General features: G+C 50.0%; 1 protein-coding gene and 1 non-coding gene across 2 annotated transcripts; one reads left to right on the top strand and one right to left on the bottom strand.

Annotated features, from left to right (window-relative positions):
- Window positions 1–98: 98 nt before the first annotated feature.
- TMEM150B (transmembrane protein 150B) lies at window positions 99–6,800 on the bottom strand. Its single transcript, XM_054588208.1, has 7 exons — window positions 6,667–6,800; window positions 6,307–6,382; window positions 6,051–6,110; window positions 5,894–5,961; window positions 5,545–5,672; window positions 3,474–3,657; window positions 99–890 (listed from the first exon to the last, which is right to left on the bottom strand). Exons 2-7 carry the CDS (start codon window positions 6,372–6,374, stop codon window positions 682–684), a joined length of 717 nt encoding a protein of 238 aa, XP_054444183.1. The 5' UTR covers window positions 6,375–6,382; window positions 6,667–6,800; the 3' UTR covers window positions 99–681.
- LOC129082636 (small nucleolar RNA U13) lies at window positions 4,484–4,588 on the top strand. The gene has a single exon (XR_008530430.1). It is a non-coding gene; the product is annotated as a small nucleolar RNA U13 (small nucleolar RNA).
- Window positions 6,801–26,893: the final 20,093 nt, after the last annotated feature.

Here is a 26,893-nt window from a genome sequence, read left to right as displayed (position 1 = left end):
GGGTTGGGGGGTGGTTCTAGGGGGGACAGGGGGTGGGAGCTGTTTCTATTTTATTTATTGATTAATTTATTATTTTATTTATTGATCAATCTCTCTGCGGGATGGGGTGGGGGAGGGATGGGGTCTGGTTGGGGTGGCTTAGCAGATCCGGACGGACAGGGCCATCTGTCCTTGTGTCATCCCCAACTTCCCCTTCCTGGGCCCCCCTTCCCGGATCCTCCCCCTCCCCCCATGACCTTCTGTACGGATTTGCTCTCCGGAAGGAATTCTGGTTTCGCGTGATCCTGCCTGCGTCCGTGTCTCTGATTCCGCCAGCGGCAAAAACAAAAACCAAAACCAAGAGTTAATAATAACAATAATAAATAGCCTTGATCAGGGATGGCTGGCTGGCCGTGGCCTCTCGCTTCCTGGGTGGCCCTTGAGTGCAGGGGCGGGGCCAGACAGCAGGGGCGCAAGGACACAATGATGCCAGTCGACCCGTTTGTTTTCAGCCGCGCCACACTGTGCACCACTAGGTTCCAGGCGCGGCAGAGACGACACGTTCTTTAAAGTTCATCCTCGGCGGCTCATCCCTGGACGTCCGTCCCCAGTGGTTCATCCCCCGTGGTCCATCTCGGGGGTGTGGAGGGGTCCCGGGATGGGCTCCTTCTTCTCCTCCTGCCCGTGCGGGCAAGGCCTGGGTCAGAACGGCTGGGTCACCTGGGGCTCCGCAGAGGCGGGGGAGGCCGGCGGGAGGCTGAGGTTGGGGCCCGGCTGGAGACACAGGGTGCAGCTGTGCAGCAGGGAGAAGTCCACGGCCAAGAGGCCGAAGAGCACGAAGAGCAGCATGGCGACTGCCCACTCGCAGATGGCAGCGGCGGAGCGCCACCGGCTGGTGTGGAGGATGACCACTGGGCGCCAAGGTCAAGGGCACACCGGCACAGGAGGACCCGGGAGCCCGCCGCATGCCCTGTGGCTGGCGGCAGGCGAGGCCATGTCTGGGGACCCTCCGGGGGCATGTTCCCCCTGCCCTGACGGGCATGACTTCACAGGCGGCTCGCCCGCCTTGATGGCTCCCCGACACTGGCAAAGGGATGCCCTCTAGTCCCGTCTGCATCTCAAGCGGTTTCCCAGATAATTTCCCCGGCCTGTCCCTTCTGATCCGGGGGCGTTCCCAACACCCTGGAACATGGTTCTCCCATCAGCCTCCCCTGACCTCGTGAAGGCTCCGCTATGCCCCTACCGGCGTGGTACAGACAACCAGGCGTGTTGCTTCTACCTCCAAACACGACACGCAGGGGCTCCTGAAAACACGCTCCGCCCTCTGGGCCTGGCTGGTGTGGCTCAGTGGGCCGAGTGCCGGCCTTCGAAGCAAAGGCTCGCGGGTTCCCTTGCCAGTCTAGGGTACATGGGTGGTGGGCCAGGCCCCCCAGTAGGGGGCGCTCGAGAGGTAACCACGCATTGCTGTTTCTCTCCCTCCCTTCCCCTCTCTAAAAATAAATAAATTAAATATTTCAAAAAGAAAAGAAAAGAGAATATACACAGCCCCTCACCAGCCTCAGGCCCACAGGTTCCTTCTGCTTGCTCCCGCATGAAATCGAATATTCCCCCTCAAGTATCTTCCTCTTTCTGGGTGCCCCCACCTCCAAGACAGTCCCACCATCCACTCACGTGCCCCAAACCACCCGCACCACTTCCGTCATGTCCACGGCCAGCTGGTTACCCCAAGTCTTGTCCTATCTGCCTTGCTCCTCTCTTTGGGGCCTCACAGCTCAGCGGGTCCTGTCCCGGTTCCTCTGCCGCTCCCCAGGGCCACCCAGCCGCTCAGAACCCCCGCCCAGTCACCAGCGAACACACACTCGGAGCTCCAGCCTAGCAGAGACACCTCTGTTTCTGGAACCCGCCTCACGGGAACACTCTTCCTCCTCCACTCAGCCAAGCTAGCTCCAGCCTACTCCTCCGAGAAAGCTTTAGTCATTATTTCATTCATTCAAGGGTTTGGAAGCCGTCCATCGTCCAGCACCATCCCTGGCCCTGTGGATCTTTGAGCAAAAGAGATGTGTGGGCACCCAAACAAGCCGCTTACCCCCAGAACGGACCCTGGTCCTCCCCTGCTCACAAGCTCTCACAGCTCCCTATTGCCCCAGGGCAGAAGCTTAAGCCCTTAACCCTTCACCTTAGAGCCAGAGATCACCCGGGGCCCTGCCAGCAGCCTCCTCTCCTCCCCAAGCTGATTACTCCGACTTCTGCATGCACACGCCTGCTTAGTCCTTGAACCCAAAACAGCTGGGTCTGCAGGACCAGCTCAGAATCCTCCGGCTCTTGAGACCCATCTTTGCCGTCGTCCAGACCTTAAGACACTCAGCCGGCCGTCTTTCTGGTCCGTCCCCCTTCCCTGCAGCCAAGGGACCTTTGAGTCCCAGAGAATGAGGACTCTGCAAATGATCAGCCCAGGAGGGGCATTAGAAGGGGCGGGGCGGGGTCTCATCCGGAGGAGAGGCTGGTTTGCAGAGGCGGTAGCCCTTCCCACCTACTCCATGCAAATCAGGTGGCTGCTCTGGAAAACTAACGGGTCCCCTCTAGCGCAGGACCTCAGCGGGGCTTCCTCCAGCCCCGGGAACACCAGCAGCCTCTCAGCCTCCATCCCCTCAGCCTCCCCACGGAGGCTGGCAGTCCCCGAGGCCAAGTCTGCCGCCCCTCCCCCCTCTCAGACCTCTGGACCTAGCCGGGACAGTCATCAGTATGATGGAAACAACTCCATTTTCCAGATGGGAAAACTGAGGCTCAGACGGTGCTGTGACTCACCCAGAGGTGTGCCTGGCTGGGTTATGGGATGACTCAGAATTGAGTTGGAACCAACTGCCATCCAGGATATGTGCTGAAAAACATTTCATAACCAGCTCTCATATGTCAAGGCCATTGTCACTTCTTGTGCTATAAATATTCCCACCACGCCCATTTCAAGCTACAAATCACCCGACGTCGAGCTCAGAAAAGACACACACACAGCCCTCGAGAGCCCCTGCGAAAGGCCTGAAGCCCATCACCAGCTCCAGCATTGAACTCCATGGCGGGTCTCGACCGAGAGACGCCCCCTGTCTGAACCTCAGTTTCCAGTCTCAGCCAGTACGATGGCCAGCGCAGAGCGGGTGCCCCAAATGACTGGCTTTGCATCCTCCCAATATGTATCGATCACTCCCTGGGTGCCAGCCACCCATCGAAGCACCTCGCATGTATCGTCTTCATTCCCCCCAACCCCGGGTTGGCTCTGTTTTTATCCGCATTTGACAGATGAGGACACTGAGGCAACAAGAAGTTAAAAAAAAAAATCCAGCGGCGCTCCCCCCAGCTAGTGTGTGCACAAGGTGGGATTCCAACGCAGGCAGCTCGACTGTCCTATAACGAGGCCAAGAAAGGGGGTGGGCATTCCCGCTAGCGCACAGCAGACCCACTCCAAGGAAGACCCGCCCCCACCCTGGTCCCTGTAAGGATACTGGCCACCATGAGGATGGTGCAGAGGCTGCAGAGGACCAAGCGGAGTGGCCTGATCCAAGGGGCCCCGGGCTGGGGCAGGGTCTTTATCCTCCAGGAGAGAAGGAGCTGCAGCCAGAAGTAGACATGGCCCACGAAGAAGGCAAAGAAGGCCCCGGTCAGGTGCGTGGCCTGCTGGTTCTTTTGCTGGAGGGAGGAATGGGGCGAGCTGAGGTCAAGACCTGTGGGGAGGCTGGGGCCATGAGGCGCAGAAGGGCCCCGGACCAGCCCCACGTGCAGTGGCTGACGGCCACCACTCCCCGTGATCGGTTCATTGATTGCCTGTGTTGGCTGTTATCAGCTCCGTGAGGACGGGCATTTAAATCTGGCATTTAAATCTGTTGCTTGCTGCTGGGGCCTCAGTCCCTAACACAGTGCCTGGCACAGAGCAGATGCTCACAAACATTGGCACAAAAAAACTTCCACTCTCGTCCCACGTGTGGAAGAGCAGACAGTGTTGCCAAGGGGATAAAAACTGGTTCTTGGAGGGCAAAAGATTCTTAAGTAACACAATGGTTTGTGGCTTACTGGTATAGTGTGCGTGTTATGGTAATATTTTATTTCATTTTGGTAATATTTTAAAATATTAAACATTTCAGCCCTGGCTGGTGTGGCTCAGTGGATTGGGTGCCAGCCTGCGAACCCAAGAGTCGCCGGTTTGATTCCCAGTCAGGGCACAGGCCTGGGTTGCAGGTCAGGTCCTCTGCAGGGGGTGCGGGAAATGTAACCATGCATTGATGTTTCTCTCCCTTTCTTTCTCCTTCCCTTCCCCTCTCTAAAAATAAATAACTAAAATCTTTTTTCAAAAAATCCTACGAGGTAGACTTCTTAAAAAAATTTAAAAAATTAAAAATAAAAATAAATAAAAATTTCAGTCCTCGTGGGGTGGCTCAGTTGGTTAGAGCGTCATCCCAATTTGCCAAGTTTGCAGGTTCGATGCCCAGTAAAGCACATGCAAGAATCATACAATGAGATCCTTTTGTGGTTTGTAAGTGTGATGATTGGGTGTTTGTGCTTTTGTGTGACATGTGCCTCCCACTAAACCTTGTTAGGACACCGGCACATTACCCGTCTGACGTGGAAAAAAAAAAAAGAATCATACACTGAATGCATAAATAAATGAAAAAAATAAATCGATGTCTCTCTCTCTCTCTCTGCCCTCACCCTTCCTTTCTCTCCCTCTAAAAATCAACAAATTAAATAATTCATTAGTTAAAAATGTCTCCTTCAGGGAGGGATGTCATGAAGAAAAAGAAAGGCTGAGCACAGGGATGGGGAATGAGTGAACGAATGGATATGCAGATGTGGTAGGGATATTTCCCTACAAGTTGGAGGCAGCCTCCAGCCTGAACACCCTCTGCTTTCACTGGCCTCCAAACTTTCACCAGGAAAGGTTTGGAATCAGAGACATCTTTGTAAAATGAAATAACATAAAATAAATCAGGGAAAGTTCTCCTATCATGTGTGCATTCGTTTATTCTGCAAAGATCTGCTGAGCTTTGTGGTTAAGAATGTGGGTTCTCCCGTCTACGAATCTGGGCTCCTATCTGACCATCACGGACCAGCTGCTGAAAACACTTCTATGTGGCATTTGGCTAGGAAGGGCCCACCTAGAGTTCTTGCGCAGATGAGTAAAAATAGGGCAGAATGTAAAACCTAGTGCAAACTCAAACAGTGTAGCAAACGGTAAGAAGGAATGAATATCACTCATTTCATCATTAAAGGGGTGGTGGAGGACAAAGAATTATCCAACTTCCTAATATGCAAGTCTACCAACAGGGATTAAAATGAAAATACATTCCTTCTGGGGGCGAGGGAAAGAACCTCCCACACAGCGCTCTATTCGCAGCCTAAGATATCACCCCGCAACCACACCGGGGGAGAACTGCTAAAAAATACAAGTCCAAAGAGGCTACGCGAGGCCGAGCCTCTGAAACGAGCAGCCCGCGGCCCCGAAGGGTCCTGGGAGTTGTAGTCCCAGACTCTGCCCGGCGGGAACCCCGGGCTGGGCTCCTGCAGTCGACTCTGCCTCACCTGGAAATTGCCCACGACGGAGGTGCCCAGGGCACAGAGGAGCCCCGAACACAGGATCAGCTGGTTAAGCCGCTTTCTGACGCCCCAGATCCGGAGCTGGTAGTAACGGAGAATGCAGATCCAGGCGGCTGCGAGGAGAGGGAAGTGAGCGGGGAGACAGGGGGCGGACCCCGGGTAGGGGAGGGGTGGTGGGGTGGCAGAGCCTGGGGGTCCAGGGGTGGAGGACAAATACAGGACTTAGGGGAGAAGGGGCTGGGGCTGGGACTCCTGGGTCTGAGGGGGGCGCGGCTGGGGCCTCCTTGGCGGGGAGAGCCCAGCCCTGAAGGGGGTAAGGCTGGAGCACAGTTACCCATAGCAGCTCCCATGTTGAGCAGCTGGCTGAAGATGCAGCTCTGAGGGGGGTACGATCCACAGAGACTGGGGAAGACAAGGGACCATCCTGTGGCTCCACAGCGCCAGCACCCCCTTTCCTATCTCCGGAGCCTCCCTCCAAGTGCCATCTCTACCTGATGTACGGGATGCCTTCCGTGAGGTTCACAGACCTGTTGGCCACGGCAATCGCAAAACTAAAGGAGGGGAAGACATCAGGTAAACAGCAGCTTTCAAGACAACTTTTCTTTCTGTTACCCCTAGAAACCGGACTGCTGCCTGCCCTCGGCCCCAGGAGTCCAGGCCCCCAGCCCCTCCACCCTCGGACCCAGGGGTCCCAGCCTCCAGCCCCCCCTCCTTCCGGCCGGCCATCACCCTGCCTGTAACACTCACACTGTCCAGATGCTAGCAGCAGCCCAGAGGGCCAGGAAGACAGGTAGCAGGGACAGGTAGCCCCACATGCCAGGCTCTGCGCAGGAAGGAGAGGGCCACTAATCAATCAATCTCTTTCCCTCTCTGTCAGGTGAGGAAGCGGCCCTAAGGGTCCAGGTGGTCCCATCGTGGCTGCCTGCCTCCGGGACCCCCGGTTGGCTCCCAGGCAGAAGTATGGGCCCACGGCGGGCGCAGAGGCGCCTTTTCAGATGAGGCCGACCCTCGGCCTGGGGCACTTCCCTATCTTTCAAACATCCTTGAACCCTAACCAGCTGCCCTCCCCTCACCCCGCCCGCACCGAGGCTCCCCAAGGATGCTCACCTGCCAGTCTCTAGCTCTCTCAGTCCCAGGCCTGGGGTGCCGAGCTGTGTGAGAGGTTCAGAGGACTGAAATATGGGATGGAGTTTGCGCAGCTGGAATTTTTTTCGAAGAGCCAAAGTCCACCACCGTTGGAACACCTGCAAGCCAGTAAGAACTAAAGCCACAGTCTACCACTTTATAGGGGACCTTGTCCCCAAACTGCCACTTCCTGGTCTGCTCAGGCATCAGGCAGCACCTTTGCTCATAGGTCCCCAACTTCCTTCCTCTCTCACTTTATAGGTCCAACCTGTTAACCCTCAGCGCTTATCCTTCTCTGGAACCCACAAATCAGAGCCTCCGGCTCTCTCCAGCCTTCCTCCTTGGGGGACCCAGGAATCCAGGCCCCCGGGACCTTCTAGGACACAGGCATTCCTTTCTAGCCCCCGGTGTCCCTGTTCCCAGCTCTTACCTCCTGGGGCCCCAGGATACAAACCTGAAGGTCCACCTCCTTTCGGACTGCACTTTCTGTTCAGGCTGCTGAGTGTAGGGCCCCACCTCCCGCGACTCCGCCTCCTCCCGCAACTTGCGGTCCCCTCACCAGCTCTCCCTTCCTCTCTTCTCAGACCTTGTAGGTCTGAGTTGGAGACTGAGTTCCGCAGCCAGCAGGGCGGGTGTGGGTGGGAGGGAGGGAGAACTAACTCAGCGATGACATCTCCATCTGAAAGCCTTCCCGAAAAGCAACTGTTTCCTCCAACACGACCATTTCTGTTTTGGCCCGTGGCAGCCCTCCGCTTTCTGGCTCGCCGCCGCCCTGGGTACCGGGGGATTTTGGCCCCAGCCTCCACCTGCTTCCGCAGGACCGGGGAGCCCAGGCCCCCGAGCCCCTCCTCCCTCGGACTTGGGAGTCCTGGCCCCCAGACAGCGTCTCCTCCCTCAGCACCCACCTGTTTGTTGTTTCTTTTTCTTAATTGAGACAAAATTCACAAAATGTAAAATCAATCATTTAAAAAATATACAATTCGCTGGCATGGAACAACATTCACAATGTTGTGCAGCCACCACTTCTGCCCCGTCCCGGAGCTTTTTCATCTCCCCAGAAGGAAACCTGGTGCCCATTAGACGCTGCCCCTCCCCCAGCCCCTGACCACAACCCAGCTGCCCTCTGTGTCTGTGGCTTTGTCCACTCTGGACATTTCATAGGAGCGGAATCATACGCGCTGTGGCCTTTCGCATCTGGCTCCTCGCACTCAGCATCGTGTTTCCGAGCTTCCTCTGTATTGTGGCTCATGTCAGTGCTCCGTCCCTTTTCATGGCTGAGTACTAGTCCATCGGCCCTCCTCTTTCTGGGACACAGGCGTCTGAGGCCCAGCGTCCCTTCCTCTGTGCTGCAGGATTTCCAGGGCCCCCGCACCCAGGACGTTAGGCTCTTGGCTTCCTTGAGCGTGAAGATGAGGAAACAGAGACACAGAGACAGGCAGGCACCACAGACATTTCTGGAATCAGCCAAGGAGGGACATCTCACCCCTGCCCTCCAGGGGTTCCCAGGCTTGTGGGCAGATGCACCTGGATCCAACAAATAGAATACATGGCGTTCCAGCCAACGTGGCGCGGGGCACGGTGGCGCCCAGAAGAAGTGGCCAGGGTGCGTGTGGATGCAGGGAGAGGTCGGGGAAAGATGTGTGTCGGTTTGCAAGCTGCAAGAAGGCTTTCCAGTAAAGTCCAGGTGGTTCCAGAAACTCAGCCCATGAGGGGCCAGAGCCTTTGCCTGCTGGGTTATGGAGCGTGGGACCCACTAGCAGAACTGAACCAGGACCCAAAGCTCTCAGCCGCCACGAGGAGCTACTGTAACAACGCACCACAAACTTAGTGGCTTAAAACGCCACACGTTAAGCCCTGCTGATGTGGCTCAGTGGGCTGGGCGCCAGCCTGCGGACTGAAAGGTTCCCGGTTCGGTTCCCGGTTAGGGCACATGGCTGGGCTGCGGGCCAGGGAGAGAGGCAACTGGTCGGCGTTTCTCCCGTGCAGACATCTGCCTCTGTCGTCACAATAAGGACCCTGCAATGACATTGGACTCACCCAGACAATAGGGCCTTGACTGAATCACGCCTGTGACGTCTTTAGCCCCGTGAGATGCCACTGTCACAGGCCCCGGAGATCGGGATGTGGACATCTTTTGGGGGACTGGCGTTCTGCCTCCCACAGTCCCCCTGGGTAAGAGGCTTCGGCTCCTTCCATCTTTGAAGACAACACATAGCCCTGGCCTGCGTGACCCAGTCGGAGGGCATCTTCCCGCACACCGAAAGGTCGCTGGTTCAATTCCCCATCAGGGCATAGGCCTGGGTTGTGGGCTCCGCTCATGCCCCAGTCGGGGCATTTGATGTCTCTCTCGAACACTGATGTTCCTCTCCCTCCCTTTCCACTCTCTAAAATAAGTTTTTAAAAAGACAGTGCAAAACGTCGCTGGAGTGGGGGCCAGATTGCCTGGATTTCTAGCTCCACCCCTGCCTCACGCTGGCAGTATGATCTGGGGCAAGAGGCTTGCTCTGTCTGTGCCTCAGTTTCCTCATCTGTGATATGGGGATAAGAGTCTACCTCGGAGGGCCGTAGGGTGGAACTGAGGAGCCGATCCATATAACGGGCTCAGGGCAGTGGCTGACACGTCTGTGTGTTTAAGAAGTAGCTATTGTTGAATTGGCTTTATCTGGGGGTCAAGTTAAAAAAAAAAAAAAGGGATGTGGTCTGCCTTGGATGCTTGCCTGGCACATAGTAATTGCTCAATTCAGGACGTTTTCTTTCCAAGGGGTGTCATTTAGGGGCTGGTGACAGAGCAGGATCAGATCTGGAGTTTGTCTGTGTGGGCGTGTGCACGTGGACTGAAGATCCACTGTGTCCTTGCACTGTTCGAGGGCCCCGGAGACACAGCAGGGAACAGCCAGACAAAAAGTGGCCTGGAGGAGTGAGGCTCTAGCAAGTGCTCCCCCTCCCACCCCACCCCTCCACCCTCCCGTAACCTCCACCGCTCGCCTTGCCCCGCCCCAGCCCCAGATCTTCTCCTCCCTGTCCCCTCCCCTGGAGGGGCTCAGGCCTGGTGGGCCCCGTCCAATTTGCGAGTTGGGCTCCACGCACTGTCCACCCGCAGGCTGGGGGCCTGGACTCTTCTGGGTCCTTCCAGATACCGGAACCACTGGCTTGGCTCAGCCCCAGGGGAAAGGCTGTGGTCTTACTCTGGGCAAGATGAGGTTACAGTTTCATGTTTAGGAAGGCACTTCCGATTAGGGGTGGGGACTGTTTTTCCCAGAGCGAGAGCTGGGATGTGTCAACGCAGGGCATGTTCACATCCAGGGATCTAGGTTTTGCCGTCTGCAAAAGCAAGAATCCGAACATGCCTTGGTTCAAGAGTGAGCCCACGTGACGACTTAACCCCCGTGCCTGGCCCCTAGGAAATGCCATGTGAAGCCAGGCATGGCCATCCTTGGGTCCTGCAGGTGACGCTGAGGATGGCTGAAGAGCCACCTGCAGGCCTGGAGGCTGGGCTAGTTTGGAGATGAGATGCCTGGACTTCCCAGTCTTGCTGTGTCTCGAGGGCCTCCCAGAAGCACACGCGGCGGCCATGGCGTCAGAAATGCAAGGAATTTATTGGGAATGATGCCAGTGAGAGATGAAGGGGAGAGGGACAGGCAGCGAGAGCCTCACGGCTGGGAGGTGCACCCACCACCTGCGAGAGGGGATGAGGAGGGAACACCTGGGTAGGAAGGGCCTCAGCCTGTGTCTCAGCCCTGAGAATGCCCACCCCCGCCCAACGGTCGGATCAAGCAAAGGTTTCCCAGAGATACAAGTCCGTAGAAACAGAAAGTAGGTTGGTGGCTGCCAGGGGCTGGGGTAAGCGGGCTGTGATTGCTTCATCACTTCCTCTGGGGAGGCGAACATATTTTAGAAGTAGACGGGGGTGATGGTGGTTGCAATGTGACTGTGCTTTCGAGGCCCCTAAGCTACACACCTTCAAGGCCTTGGTGTGGTGAATTTCATGTCATGTGAATGTGTTCCCAATTTTATTAAGTTTTAATTTATTGACTTGAGAGAGACAGAGCAAGGGAGAGAAAAAGAGCAAGCGAGAGAGAGACTTGATTTGTTGTTCCACTTATTTATACGCTCATTGGTTGCTTCTCGTACGTGCCCGGACTGGGGCTGAAACCCGCAACCTTGGCAGAGTGGGGACTATGTTCCAACCCACTGAGCTATCTATCCAGGGCTGGTCTCAAATTTTTTTTTTTTTAAATTCTTACCAGAGGATATATTTATTCATTTTAGGGAGAGAGAGGACGTGGGGAGAGAGAGAAGGATTGATTAGTTGCCTCCCATATGCACCCTGACCAGGGATTGAACCAGCGACCTAGGTAGGTGCCCTGACCAGGGATCGAACCCACAATCGTGTGTAGGGGACGATGCTCTAACCAACTGAGCTGGCCAGGGCTGGTCTCAAAGTTTTTTTTAAAGATGGCCTTTGGAGCAGCCCCAGAGTGGGTGGAAATGCGTTAACCCTGCTGCCGCCGCCGCCATGCATAGCCATTGGCTGGGGGCTGACCTCTAACCGGAAAAATAGTAGTTCCAGGACCTACACACCTGGACGCATCGGCCAAATGCACTCTCCCCAGGTGATCAGTTCCTGAGGGGAGTGTCCCCATCACCACCAGGCTTGTCCAATGTCACTCCGTGACTGAATGGAGAAGCTGAGGTCAGGACCTAGGTCTGTATGATTTTATTTATATTTATGTGTTTATTTAAAAAAAAATTTTTACTTACTTTCAGAGGGAGAGGAAGGGAGGGAGAAAGAGAGGGAGAGAAACATCCATGTGTGGTTGCCTCTCATGCACCCCCTACTGGGGCCTGGTTTGCTACCCAGGCCTGTGCCCTGACTGGGAATCGAACCAGTGACCCTTTGGTTTGCAGGCCGGCACCCAATCCGCTGAGCCGCACCAGCCAGGGCAAAATCTGGTATTTTTCAACCTGCCACGCTTCCTTCCCAAATACCCATCTATATGTCCACCCATCCAGCCTTCCACCCCAGTCATCCATTCATCTGGGGACACGTTCTTGCCTTGATTCATTCCATCCATCTCTCCACCCACCCGCCTCTCTATCCAGTCCTCTTTAATTGAGAGCTTCCTCCCGCTCTCCAAGGCTCCCCATCCATTCAACGCTTCTCCCATCCACCCACACTGTTTGATTCACCCATCATTCTCTGATTCATTCTAAACAGTTCCCCCTTCCCACATACCTTACATTCCATCAGCCAGTTCAATGATCCACTTTCCATGGATCCAATCCATTTCATCCACCATCTGTGTTAGCCTCCTTTGGCTGCCATAAGAAATTCCCACAAATCTAGTGGCTGAAAAACAGCATAAATTTGTCCCCTTACAGTGCTGGCAACTGGAGTTGAACAGCAGTTTTGCTGTGCTGAAATCAAGTTGTGGGTGGGGCCAGGCTCCCTCTGGGGGCTGTAGGGGAGGATCCTTCCTGCCTATTTCAGCCCCCGGTGGCCGCAGGCCTGCCTGAGCTTGTGGCTGGATCCCTTCAGTTGCTCTGCATTCTCCTCTCTGGGTCTCTAATCACCTTCTGCTTCTCTCCCATAAGGCGCATGATGGCGTTAAGGGCTCATTGGGGTCATCCAGGATAAGATCATCCTCTCAAGGTCCTTACCTTAACCACATTTTGCCATATAAAGTAATATTCACAGGTCCCAAGGACTGGGAGTTGAGGATATCTTTGAGCGTGATATTATTCTGTCTACCACATCATCCAACTTTACACAAATGCATATACACTTCTCCCTCTCACCCACTTCCTCTCTCTGTCTCTCTCTCTTTCTTTCTCTCTCCTTCTGTGTGTGTGTGTGTGCGTGCGCGCGCGTGCGCGCCCATCCACCCAAATTCTAGAAAAAGCTAAAAACACACAATTGAGTGCTCAAGATCTCTGGAAAACAGCAAACCTGGAAGGAGACAGTTACAGCAGCTAACATAGTTGAGATTATTTACATTGAACAAATAAGAAGATATATTGAGCTGGCTGTGCCCACCACCCCTGTGTTCCCACCCTTTACTACCTCTGCATTGGGAAGGGAAAGGAAAATGGGAACAGCATGACCCAAACAGTTTTCATTGTCCTTAAATCTCCCATCCCACCATCTCCCTTCTCGCTTCCAATCCATGAACATGGTATATATAGTCTTTTATGTGATCTGCTTTAATTTCTCCTAAGGCTTTACAGGTTTTTCTTGGAGAGGTCTTGCCCATATTTTCTTGGATTTATTCCTTGCTGCTGGATATTTATAAAAGCGACTGTAATCCATATTTGCTTGAGTGTTTATTTTAGAACGTTGACAATGGCTGTACAAAAAGCGTTAACGTAACAGACCTGAATCAGCTAACCTGCTTGCGAGGTTGGTCTCCTTGTTGGTGTCTGGGGATTTGGTTGTCAAATCATTCTGAGGGGCTCACTGTGCCCGGATAGTCTGTGCAAACCGTGTGGTTTATGCTGAACGCCTGCTTTCCTTCCTGGAGACTGGAATTTTGGTATGTCCTAGGCATAGGGTGCCTCCATGACAAGTGGCCAATAAAAACCTGGGACTCTGATTCTCTAATGCACCCCCTTGGGGAGAAACATCACACACATGTTGCCGCACTTTTGTTTCTGGGGAAGAGCGAATTCTGTGTGACCCTCGGGGAGAAAGCCTAAGAAAACCTGCTCAGGGATCTCTCCAGTCACTGCCTATGACTTTTCCCCTTGTGATCCTGAATCATTGTAATAAATATTAGCCATGAGTACAACTCTATGCTCAGTCCTATTAGGCCTCCTGGAGACTATCCAATCATGAGATGATCTTGGGGACTCTCGACACACAGATAAGTTTACGTATGATTGATGTTCAAATGTTGCTTTGGTATCCAGCAACCTTGCTAAATTCTTGTTAATTATGATACTTTACCAAGAGCTTCTTTGGGCCCTGGCCCAGTAGCTCAGTTGGTTAGAGCATCATCTCAATATGCCAAGGTTGTGGGTTCAATCCCTAGTCAGGGCTCATACAAGAATCAACCAATGAGTGCATCAACAAGTGGAACAACAAATTAATGTTTTTCTCTCTCTCTTCCTCTTTCCATCTAAAAATCAGTAAAAAAAAAATAAAATAAATGAATCCAGTTTTATTTACATAAAATTTTCTTGGAAAAAAGGGTTTATTTGGGATTACACAATCATATCTATGAATCATATCATGTCTATGACTCATATGAGTTTTGTTTCTGTTTTTGTAAAGATTTTATTAATTTATTTTTATAGAGAGGGGAAAGGAGGGAAAAAGAGAAGGAGAGAAACATTAATGCAAGAGAGAAATATCGACAGGTTACCTCTTGCATGTGCCCCGAGGGGGAACCGACCCTCGCAACCCAGGCCTGTGTCCTGATCGGACGCATGACCTTTTGCTTTGCGGCATGACACCCAACCAACCGAGTCAACCAGTCAGGGCTTGTTTCTTTCTTTTTGATTTTTATACCTTTTATTTGTTTTTCTTGCCTCACTACACTGGCTATATGTTCAGTCCAAGGTTGCATGCAGTGGTTAAGGGGCGTCCCTGTCTTGTTCTTCACTTCAGAGGAAAAGCTTTCAATGTTTCACCATTGAACATGAATTTGCTCTAGATTTTTTTTATTGTGGTAAAATCTATGTAGCATGGATTTTACCCTTCTAACCATTTTTAAGTGTAGAATTCACATCGTTTTGCAATCATCACCACCATCTACCTCCAGAACTTCATCTTTCTCAAACCGAAAGTCTATACTCATTCAATAATGACCAGTCATTTTTCCCTCCTCTCAGCCTCCAGCTCTCCCCATTCTACTTCCTGTCTCTATGTATTTGACTGTTCTAGGTACCATGTATATGTGACATCAATACCTAGCTTTTGTGTGTGTGTCTGGATTATTTCACTGAGGAAAATCTTTTCACGGTTCATCTGTGCTGTGGCCGGTGGCCGAGCTTCCTTCACACTTTTTGTTTATTCACTTGTGAGTTGACAGATATTTGGATTAGTGCCCCCTTTGGGTTATTGTGAATACCGCTACAATGAGCGCCCACGTACCAGTGTCTATGTGGAGAGAGAGTTTCATTGCTCTTGGGTAGGTACCTGGGAGTGGAGTTGCTGGGTCATATGCTAACATTGTGAGGAACCCCTGGACAGTTTCTCACGGTGCCTGCACCGCTTTACATCCCCGCCAGCACGAGGGGCCCAATTTCCCAACATCCTCCACAAGGCTTGGTGTTATCTGTCTTTTTGATTCCAGCTATCTTAGTGGGTATGAACTGGTATCTCATTGTGGGTTTCTCTTTTTTAAGATTTTATTTATTTATTTTTAGAGAGAAGAGAAGAGAGGGAGACAAACATTGACGAGTGAGAGAAACAGCCAACTGGATGGCTATCATACGCCTCCAGCTGGGGACCGAGCCCATAACCCAGGCATGCGCCCCGACCTGGGAATCCAACCAGCAACCTTTCCGTTTGCAGACCAGTGCTCAGCCCTCTGAGCCACGCCAGCCAGGGCTCATTATGGTTTTGAATTGCATTTCCCTACTGACTGATGACGTTGAGCCCCTTTGCATGTCCTTGTTGGCCATGTATGGAGCTTCTTTTCAGAAACGTCTATTCAAATCCTTTGCCCATTTTGTAATTACCTTTCTAGAATTAAGATATAAGTCTCCTTGCTCTGGCCCGCGTGTCTCACTAGGCTGGACATTGAAAGGCCAAAGCCAGCCTCGTTTGCTATTGTGGCACCATTTGCCTAGCAGGCCTGTGTGACCTTGTTAAACACGACTCTTCTGAGCTTCTGTCCCCAGGGGTGGAAATTACCTGAAGCAAGAGCAGAACTAACCGCTCCCTGCAGCCACAGGCAGGAGATAACATGGACACCAACTGCAGCCAGAGGCCACACAACAGCAACGACCTCCACTGCACTGCTGCCCCCCTTTTTAGGCCAATTATAATCCAACCAAAGCTCAAAGCCCCCACCCCACAGTGTTAGGTGACTCAGGCTGTGAGAGAATTCACGAAAAGAAGAAACTGTAGAGAATCAAGTTTTTATTCACACTCCGAGAGAGGAGAGGAGAGGAGCGCGGTGTGGAGAGATCCACCAGCACTGCGCGGGGGAGGCTTTGACCTTTTATTGGATTGTAGCTGGATTTTAAAAGGGTGGGGGTGCTCTTGCATGGCCCCGGGCCCCTGGGCTGTCTGGTGTTGTAACACCAGGCTGTAGTTTTTTGCTCTGTTATCTGCTGCAGGGAGTGGTTAGTTCTGTTCTTCCTTCCTGGTAATTTCCCATCCTGGAGACAGATGTTCAGAAGACTGAAATGGCAGTCACGTTTAACAAGGGCACAGGCCTGCGAGGCAAATGGTGCCACAAGAGCAAACGGGCCTGACTTTATCGTTCACTTAGTGCTGGCCGGGGGGAGGGGGTCTCTCCACACTGACACCCCTCTCCTTTCTTGGAGAGTGAATAAAAGCTTTATTCTCTACACTTTCTTCTAGTTGCGAATTCTTTCACAGCCTTTGTCACTGACCGCCCTAACATTTTGGTGGTCTATACAGGGACAGTCTCTATTGTTCCCTCTCCTCCGGCCTCCTGAGACGTGTGACTAGGGGAGCAGCAGGCAGCAGAAGCTTGACCCAGGCTAACCCCCTAACCCAGTCTCTGTGAGGTTCCGAGAGAGGATTCTAATCCTTCTCCATCTCTACTGACTCTGGGGCTCCGTGGACTGAGCGCCAGACTGCAAAGCAAAGGGTCGCAGGTTCAGTTCCCAGTCAGGGCACAGGCCTGGGCTGTAGGCCAGATCCCCAGTAGGGGGCGCGTGAAAGGCAACCACACATTGACGTTTCTCTCCTCTTTCTCCCTCTCTTCCCCTCTCTCCAAAAATAAATAAATAAAATCTTTTAAAAAATACGATAAAAAAAATAAAGATTTTATTTATTTATTTTTGGAGAGAGGGGAAGGGAGGGAGAAAGAGAAGGAGAGAAATATCGACGTGCAAGAAGCACAGCAATGGGTTGCCTCTCACACGCCCCCAGCTGGGGATCTGGACCACGACCCAGGCCCGCGCCCTGGCTGGGACTCAACCAGTGACCTTTGGGTTTGCAGGCAGGTGTTCAGTCCACTGAGCCACACCAACCAGGGCTCCTTCCCTTTTAAAATGGGCAATACTCAGTCGACTCCACCCAAGGACTTCCCATTGGGATGTAACTTGAAGGCTCTGGGACTTACTGACCTCAAACCCAAGCACTTCATTTCCTGTTGCAACACAGCCTGGCCTCAATCCAAACTGGATGATCGGGAACTGGCCCATGGATGGATCTCTTAACCATAATACTATCCTCCAACTCAACCCTTCCTGTCTCTGCCTGGACCCGCTCCTTAGGTTTAGTTCCAGAGAGGAGACAAGATTTTAACTTTCAGGGGGGATTCCACACCTCTTTCTCCTAACTCTGCCTCTTTGTTCAAGTTTGCCTCACCTTACCAACCCCCTTCTCCACATCTCCCCTCTGTCTCGCTACGGTAATTGCCGTGTTTGTTTTCCAATCGCTGCTACCCAGCAGGGGGTGGCGCTATTCCTCACCTGCCTAATCCAAGCGTTCAACTCCCATCTGCAACTAGGTTTGGGCGCACTGGGTCCCCGTGATGTAAAACAAGAGGACAAACTGGAGAAAGTCTCACCCCCTCCCAGGCGGTAAAAATGGGGCCTGCCTCTCAGTGCAGAGAAGAAAGTGGCATTTTAAACTCAAGCCGCGTTTCTGCCTCTTCGCCTGATGAAACCAAAGTCCCTCTAAAAGAAACACGCTTTTTCTTTCCCTTATATTTGAAGTGCAAATACCTAGTCTTTTGCAAGAACTCGTGTCTAGGCCATCTTTCTTTTAGAGAGAGGGCAAGGGAGGGAGACAGAGAGGGAGAGAAACATCCATGTATGAGACATCAATAGGTTACCTCCCATACGCCCCCATCAGGGAACGGGCCCGCAACCCAGGCATGTGCTCTGGCTGGGAATCGAACCAGCAATCTTGGGGTTCACAGACCAGCACTCAATCCACTGAGCCACAAAAGCCAGGGCACGCCATCTTTAAAATACAAATTTGGGGGAGATAATTCTTGTCAAAAGAGGGGCAGTCTTGGTTATATCTGAGCAAATCAATTTAATTTATTTCAGCCTCTCCTTTCTAAAGTAGTAAATTCAGATAAAAGTTAATGACTGTCTAGGTAGTTTGAAATAACATGAAATACCGAAACATAGACTGCTAGACCCGCTTTTGGCTTGCTATTACAAAGAGGCTGAGGAGTGGATTTGGAGCTGTGGATAAATGTCTTGTGCTTTCTTGGAGGTGCGTTTCTTGAAAGTGAGAGTATTTGTCAGTAGAGGAACCTGTTTCTAACGGTGATGAATGTGTTCATAAAAGTCATTCTAGGGAATCCTGGTTGCTTACTTCTCATCACTGGACATTGAGGTTTCTAAAAGCGAAGTTCAGCCCTGGCCAGTGTGGCTCAATTGGTTGGGCATTGTTTCACAATTGAAAGGCTCAGTTCCCAGTCAGGGCGCACGGCCAGATTGCGGGCCTGGTCCCCAGTTGGAGGCATGCAAGAGGCAACTAATCGATGTTTCTCTCCCTTTCTTTCTCCCTATCTTCCCCTCTCTCTAAAATAAATACATAAAATCTTAAAAAAAAAAAAAGAAGAAGAAGAAGTTAAGTTCAAGTTAAGTTGGAAATTGTATGGTTTCAACAATAGAAGGCATAAGGCTTGGAGATGTGATTTTGAAAGACAGGGATTAAAAGTGAGTTATTCTAAAGATGGTTATTCCTACAGGGATATGAAAGTTTGTGAAAGTTACAGAAAGGTTTGTGAAGGTTGTGAAAGTTTTAAATTTGTGGAGAAAGAAACCTCAATCTCCAGCACCCCTCCCTCCACTTAATTTGTCTCTGGTGACATTCTTTGATGACTCTGGCGGTCCCTGGAGTTGTTTTCACTACAGTTTCTCTTGCCCTCGTCGGAGTGGGGAAATCTACCTGTCAGCCGTGGACTACACCCTTCATCAGAATGCGTTTTCGCCGAACATGGGGCAGCTCAGCGGATTGAGTGCCGGCCTGCAAACCAAAGGGTTGCTGGTTGGATGGCCGGTCAGGGCACAGGCCTGGGTTGAGGGTCAAGGCCCCCAGTAGGGGGCGCACGAGAGGCAACCACACATTGACGTTTCTCTCCGTTTCTCCCTCCCTTCTCCTCTCTCTAAAGTCTTCAAGAAGAAAAAAAAAATGCACTTGGTCAGCACTGAGATAGAAGGTAAAGCTGCCCTCTGGACTCAAGAGTCACGCTACACGACTGTCCCCAGGTGACACCTGGGACAGGGAGCCCAGTGCGTCAGGAACCGATCACCCCTGATGTTCCAAGGGGACCTTATTCCTTCCCCTTTGTGTGGTGCTCTGGTCATGGGTAAGGCCGCCCTCAGGGCACAGCGTAAACACATCCATGGGTCAAAGGGGTTTCTCCCTCAAACATTCTCCCCCGCCCCACCCTCGCCGCCCCCCAGCCCCCGTCCCAGTGTTGCTCTCTCAGATGGGCTTTCTATTGAGTCCGCTGTCTGAGTGGCTGAAATCCATTCCCAGGGCGTCCGGCTGGTGCTGTCGCCATTGGTGAGGTCGCCCCCAGGCACAGGGCAGATACATCCATCTCTGTATCTCTCAGTCGGTTGGACTGCGACTCCCGCTCCGCCGGCGGCAGCGCGTGCCTTCGCTCCCAGGTTTCCGACCTTTCCCGGGCCAGCGCAGCCCCGCCCAGGCGCTTCCCTGCTGCGCGACTCGTTGGAGCCGAGACTGTATTTCCACCACTCATTAACAGTCTTTAAAGCTTTTATTGAGAGACTCAACAGGCCTTCTTGCTTGGTATTTAGGACCTTCCATCTCCCTTCCAGTCTTCTTAGCAGTTGGCAAAAGCAAGTAAGAGAAATCTTGTGCTTCCTCTACAAAAATTAGTAATTCTCCTTATGTGTATGATCTTTATGGGTTCAGTCTTCATGTGTGTGGTCTTTACATAATATGTGTTTGTGTGTTACGTGTGGTGCGTTTTCTTCCTCGGGATGGCATAATTAGGGGGTAATATTTTATTGGCTTAAAGATATTAAGTACTTATATAAATTAAGCAGAATCCTATGTTCTGGACAAAATATTTGATATTAAAACCAATTTAAGTTTGAGTCATGTCTTTTAGGATTATTACCCCCCCCCAAAAAAAAGGTGTGTTTTACACAAAGTTTATTTATAATTTTTTGGTTAACTATATTTGACAACCTTCCCTGAGTGTAAATTTTAAAAACTGAGAAATAGCTTTGAGTTATTCCAATGGGCCCCTGAATCCCTCAAGGATTTATTCTCTCTGCTTATGAAAGAAAAGTTTTTGAACTAATTTAGCCTATTTAATATGCTCAAAATTACATGGGAAGCCTTGCCAAACAGAATAATAATAGCTATTTTATTTGTACACATATATTTTTATCAAAATAGATTTTCTAGAAATATCAACCTGCCCCGGGATGGAACTTGCAAAGATTCAAAATCAAGTTCAAACAGGAAGCTCTCAGGGGTAGCAGATGTCCTGTCAAGGACGCCAGAGAAGCCAAGAGAGGTGGTCCCTTGTGAGGACGTCAAGCAGTGCTACTCTGGGTATTTGTAACCCACACATTGGGAATTTATGAGTGGTTTCCAATGCTCACTGCACACTTCTCATAAGTCCTGTACAGCGTTTTAAAACCTCACACACTCTTTGGCCTTTATATATATTAAGATTGTGCGTTAAATCTAAGAATACGAGCTTTATATTGTTCTTTTATGTCATTTCATAGTACTTATTATATATCAAGAAACTGTTATCTTGCAATGTCATATCTTACAGAAAAGCAAAAGTCTTTACCAATTACATTCTAATCAAATCTATTACCGTGTCATTTTAAATTTGGTCATTTATAAGCAGTCACTGTTTGATTCTAAATTATTTGCAAATGCATCTTTGCATAGGTTCATGAAAAGGGCTCTGGCTGACTCTAAATTATAGTATCTAAGTTGATCTTATCTTCAAAGTAAAGGAAGATTTAGAGAACCCTGAGGAATAACTAGCTTCATGGAAATACTGGCAAACAATCAAGACAAACAAAATTACTTATATGGGACTAAATGAACTAAAGATAATTGTTATTCTTATGACTTTGTTCAGAATATTGCTAATTTTAAATCTTTTTGTTTTCCAGATATAAGGAAACTTTTTCCCCTAGAACAATTGGTAAATTATACCTGCATAAGCAATAATGAAATATTTATGTTTTTCTTCCTACCTAATCCCTCCATTATTTGGCAACTCTTAATGAGTGAGTATTATTTTCATGGCAATATGTTTGTTTGCATAAATCCAATAAGAATCTACTCTGTTTATAATAGCATCAGTTTCCAAATGTGGTTTTCTTAACAAAGTCTTTGTCTGGAACATCATGATCGGAAGTCACGCCTGGACTCTGGATGTCACCAGAAAGCCTTAATGAGTTAGGATTGACTTTCAAAGCCAATAAGAGCCCCTTGGAGAAATAGCCTGGTCCCTTGCTTGGTCATGTGGTTCCTGGCAGCCTTTCCATGTAAGGAATAAAAGTTGCTTTCCTGAAAGATAGCAAGGAAGGAACCTCAAGACATTTTGGAGACCTCAAGAACCTGAGGAATCCACCCAAACTTATAGGTATTGCAGGCAAAGCCAGATTGCAACTATGTGACTTGGCTTCTTTGCCCTGAGAGGCTGACTAAAGCTCAGTCTGAAGGTTCCCTGCAAAATTCCAGCAAAGCAGATTTAAAAGAGCCTATACGATCAATTGCTATTCTTGTTGTGTTCATGCAAATAATCAGGCCAAATTGAAACTGGGCTTATATACAAGTGTCTTTAATAAAATGAGGGTGATTTTTGGGAGAGAAATTGTGTTTTAATGGAAATCACAAGGTCCAACTGTCACCCACAAACTGATTGAATCCTAGTTTCTCTAGTTTTCTTCCAAGCTAATGTTTCGTTTTTTCTTTCATACTTTAACTTGGAATTATTGAGAACTACTAATGCAGTGTCAGTCATACAGAATTTATCTACTACTCCACCTCTCCTTTTTTGGGGATTTTAAGACAAATATCTGGTCCTGGTTTTCCTGGCTAACTCTCTTCCTAAGACCTAGAGCAGCTTTTTTCTTTATTCTTGTTTTTAGGCCATGTCTCTTCAAATATCTCATATCCTTTATTCAAGGGAGCATCCAGGCTCTGGGAGATTCCCTCCGCCAATGGCCTCCAGCCATAGCTCTTGCTTCACAGGCTGTCTAATCCCATGCTCTTCCCTTCGTGACCCACACCTGGACCCACAGGCAGCGACAGCTCTACACCCCTAGCCCGCCAGAAGTAGTTACAGAAAAAGAGAACTTCGTCCCTACTCCCCAAAACTAAAACCAGCCAGGTCATTAAGAATGAATCCATTTGAAAACCAGGAGGAATGAAAGGATAAAATCTGAGCCATTTGCTATCTTGGCAACTTTTGCTGAGCAGGCCTGTGACCTTGTCAATCCTGACTCCCATTTTACTCTTCTGCCTCAGAACTGGAAAGTACTGGAAGCAGAAACAGAACTAACCACTCCCTACAGCCACAGGCAGAAGATAACATTGGAACAAACTTCAGCCTTCTGTTACAAAGCCCCAACAGCCCAACCGGCAAACCCCACCCTTTTTTAATCCAATTACAATCCAAAAAACCTCGAAGCCTCCACCCCTCAGTGTGTGCGGGTGGATCTCTCCACACCACACCCCTGTCCTTTGTTGGAGAGGGAATACTAACTTTAATCTCCACACTTCTTTTTGTGTATTCTTTCGCAGCCAGTGTCGATCACCCTAACAAGAGTCAGCCTGCCAGCCAAAAGTTCTTGGGTTCAGTTGCTGGTCAGGGCACATGCCTGGGCTGTGGGTTCAGTCCTGGGTCAGGGCGCTGGTGCAGGAAGCACCTGATCGTTGTTTCTCTCTCACAATAATGTTTCTCTCCCTCTGTCTCTCCTTTTCCTTTCCCTTCTCTTTAAAATCAGTGAGCATGTCCTCCAGTGAGGATGAAAAAATGTAAGTGTCCTTTGTAGTTTCTAGTGACCAGTTCTCTATGTTTTGCAAAGATTTTTTCCCGTTCTATGAAGTAGCAGCCCTGTTTTGAGGGCATGTTCTCTCCTTCAGGATCAGAGTTTTCATTTATTTTTTATTACATTTTTTCTTTTCATTCCTTTTAAAGAGAGAGGGCAAGAGAGAGAGCGAAACATCGATGTGAGAGGGAAGCATCGATTGGTTGCCTCCCATACGTGCCTGGAACAGGGATCATTCGTGACCTGACCAGGGATCAAACCCACAACCTTTCGGTTATGGGATGATGCTCCAACCAACCGAGCCACACCGGCCAGGGAGGATCAGACTTTTGAAAAAATTTTTGCAATGACAGTGCCGTACAATATTATTAGTTTCAGGTGTGTGGCATAGTAATTAGATATTGATATAGATTATGAAATGATCCCCTGGTAAGTTTGGTACCCACCTGATGCCTTGCATAGTTGTTACAGTAGTAGGGACTATGTTCCCTACGCTGTACTTTGCATCCCCATGACTGTTTTGTAACTGCCAGTTTGTATCTCTTCACCCCTTCCCTTTTCACCAAGCCCGGCAAACCCCCCAGGTTCAGACTGCTGGAGCTTTTGTTCTTCATTTACTCCTTCTGCAGAGCTTGATGAGATGGGGTACAGGGCACCGCCCTTGATGTTGGAGGCTCAGCTGTGAACATAACAAGGTCCCTGTCCTCCTAGAGCTTATATTCTAGCTGGAGAGAAAGACAACCAACAAGTAAACAGAGGAATATAGAACGTCAGGCGGGGATATGTGCTGTGCATCACCAGCCTCCCAGGCGTGTGACCTGCACCGTCACCCAGGGTGTGGCATGGGTTTCGTGTTCTGCTGTCCTCATCATAAAATTCTTAATACATTGTTTTATCTTCACCTGAGGACTTTTTTTTTTTTTCATTGCTTTAGAGAAAGAGGAAGGGAGAAAGAGAAACGTGGATGTGAAAAGTGCCGTTTGGTCGCCTTCGGGACACACCCTAATCAGGCACGCAGGATCAACCCACCCCGAGGGGCGCCCTGACCAGGTATTGAACCCGCAGTCCTTCGGTTCCGGGGCTGCGCTCCAACTGAGCCTCATTGGCCAGGACAAAATTCTTTTTATTCTTTTTTTAAGATTTTAGTTTTATCTATTTCTAGGGAGAGGGGAAGGGAGGGAGAAAGAGAGGGAGAGAAACGTCAATGTGCAGTTGCCTCTCGCGCGCCCCCTACTGGGGACCTGGCCCACAACCCTGGCCTGTGCCCTGATTGGGAATCGAACCGGCGACCCCTTGGTCCACAGGCCAGCGCTCAGCCCACTGAGCCACACCAGCCACGGCCACCATTCTTCATGTGTTCCGAACAAGGTGCTCTGCATTTTCGTTTTGCTCTGGGACCCACTGCATGATCATGCAGTGGGTCCTGGGGCTATAAAACAGCAGAATAAAGAAATGGCTGGGTCTGGAGGGTTCCTCCAACCAGGGCCATCAGGGGTGGCCTCCCTGAGCAGGCGACATGGGAGCACAGACCTGAAGGAAGTGAGACAGGAGCTTCCTTGCAGAGACAACAGCAGGGAAACACCCTGAGAAGAAGGAAGTTCAGCCTCCAGCAACAAGACCAAGGAGAACAGGGTGGGAATGAGCAACGACGGGGAGAAGAGCTAAGGATAAGATCGGGGAAATAATGGGGGGACATTGTAAGGACATGGGATTTTAATGGAGATGGGTATCAATTAACTACAGCTGCCTAAAACAGCAATAAACATCTATGATCTCCCTTGGTTTCTGTGGGTCAGAAATTCGGGAGAGGCTTAAGCGGGGGTGGGGGGGAGGATGTCAACGGGGCATAATCATGCAAGGGCTTGGGAGAGGCAGGAAGCTGTTCCAGGTTGGCCCACTCACGTGACCGTCAAACTGTTGGCAGGAAGTTTCAGTTCCCCTCTGGCTCTTGGCCTAAGGCCTCGTTTCCTGGACTTGTGGACTTCTCCACAGAGTGGTTTCAATGACCTCTCGAATAACGGCAAGTTCCCCCAGAGCCCTCGTTCCAGAAGGAGCAAGGCGGAAGCCATGTGGCTTTGATGAACTAAGCCCTCGTTTTTGCTTTTGGTTACACAGCTCAGCCCTGCTGAGCGTGGAAGAGGCTACACGAGGCTGGGAATCCTAGAACAGGGGGCAGTGGCTGGGGGTCACCTTGGAGGCTGGCTCCTGAGGTGTGAATCCATTGCAGAGTTTTGAGCAGGATGATGATGGTGAGGGTGGTGATGAGGAGGATGGTGATGATGCAGGTACATGTGTGTTCGTGTGCATATGCATATGCCTGGATATACCTATGGATAGAGATATATGTGTATTAACATATAGTGTGCAACACATTGTATTATCATGTACAGTGTTTTTTACATGAGTAACACATGAAAATAGAGAGACAGCTCCCCCCAATCCTTTATATGTTTCCCTGTTTTATTGGGATATGATTGACAATCAAAAATCATATATATTTCGCCCTGGCTGGTGTAGCTCAGTGGGCTGAGCGCCAGCCTGTGAACCAAAAGGTGGCCGGTTCAATTCCCAGTCAGGGCACAGGCCTGGGTTGTGGGCCAGGTCCCCAGCGGGGGCATGTGAGAGGCAACTGATTGATGTATCTCTCACACATTTGATGTTTCTCGTCTTCTCTTTCTCCCTCCCTTCTCCCGTCTCTAAAAGTAAGTAAATAAAGTCTTTTAAAACAAAAGTCAGCTCTAGCTGGTGTGGCTCAGTGGACTGAGCACCGGCCTGTGAACCAAAGGGTCCCTGGTTCGATTCCCAGTCAGAGCACAGGCCTGGGTTGCGGGCCAGGTCCCCAGAAGAGGATGCGTGAAATGCAACCACACATTAATGTTTCTCTCTCTCTTTCTCTTTCTCTTCTCCTCTCTAAAAATAAATAAATAAATAAAATCTTTTAAAAAATTAAAAATCATATGTATTTAGATTGTCCAGTGTGATGATCTGGTGTATGTACACACTGTGAAATGATCACCACAATCAAGCTAGTCAACACATCCAGTATATCACATAGTTACCCTTTTCTGTGTGCGTAGTGAGAAAACTGGAGATCTACTCTCTTGGCAAATTTGAAATACACAATGTCCTATTATTAACTAAGGTCACCTTGCTGTGCATGACATCTTCACAGCTCGCTCAGCCTACAGCTGGAAGTGTGTGCTCTTTGACCAGCTTTTCCCCATTTTCCCCACTCCCAGCCTCTGGTAACCACTGTTTCACTCTTTGTTTCTACGACTTCGATATTCCTCTTGATCCCACGTATTAGTGATATTGTACATATTTGCCTTTCTCTGTCATTTTACCCAGCATAATGCCCTCTTGGTTTACCCTTGTTGTTGCAAGTGGCGATATTTTCTTCTTCCTCGTTTCTCAGTAAGATTTCAGTGCGTGATAAACCATACTGTCTTTAGCCGTTCATCAGCTGAGGGACACTTAGGTTCTTTCCATGTCTTGGCCCCTGTGAATAAGGCTGCAATAAACATGGTGGTGCAGGTGTCCCTTTATGATAGTGACTTCATTTCCTTTGGATATGTACCTGGAAGTGGAACCACTGGATCAAATAGTAGCTTCATTTTTAATGTTTAGAAGGATTTATTTATTTTTAGAGAGAGGGAAAGGGAGGGAGAAAGGGTGGGAAAGGAACATTGATGTGATAGAGAAACATTGATGAGGGTGACCAAACCCACAGCTCATGTATGTGCTCTGAACAGAAACCGAAATAGTGACCTTTCCGCTTAGCGGGATGAAGCCCAACCGAGCAAGCCACGGTGGTCAGGGCTCTGTTTGTAACTTTTTGAGGAACTTCCGTATCGTTTTCTGTGGAATTTACATTCTCACCAATAGTGTACAAGGGTTCCTTTTTCTCCACTGCCTCCCCCCAATCATTCAACTTATATATACATAGATATCCCTTTCCCTTCAAAATATGTCCATTCTGAATTTACTGCTTTATAACTAGATTTTCTGCTTCTGCTTCTTCTTCTGTTGAAGATTTTAT

This window comes from Pteronotus mesoamericanus, unplaced genomic scaffold (assembly GCF_021234165.1).
Source record: "Pteronotus mesoamericanus isolate MK-2021 breed Mesoamerican mustached bat unplaced genomic scaffold, CSHL_Meso_final scaffold_128, whole genome shotgun sequence".
Taxonomy (NCBI): Eukaryota; Metazoa; Chordata; class Mammalia; order Chiroptera; family Mormoopidae; genus Pteronotus; species Pteronotus mesoamericanus.
Note: the sequence above shows the minus strand (reverse complement) of the source record. Positions and strands in the feature narration are given on the sequence as shown.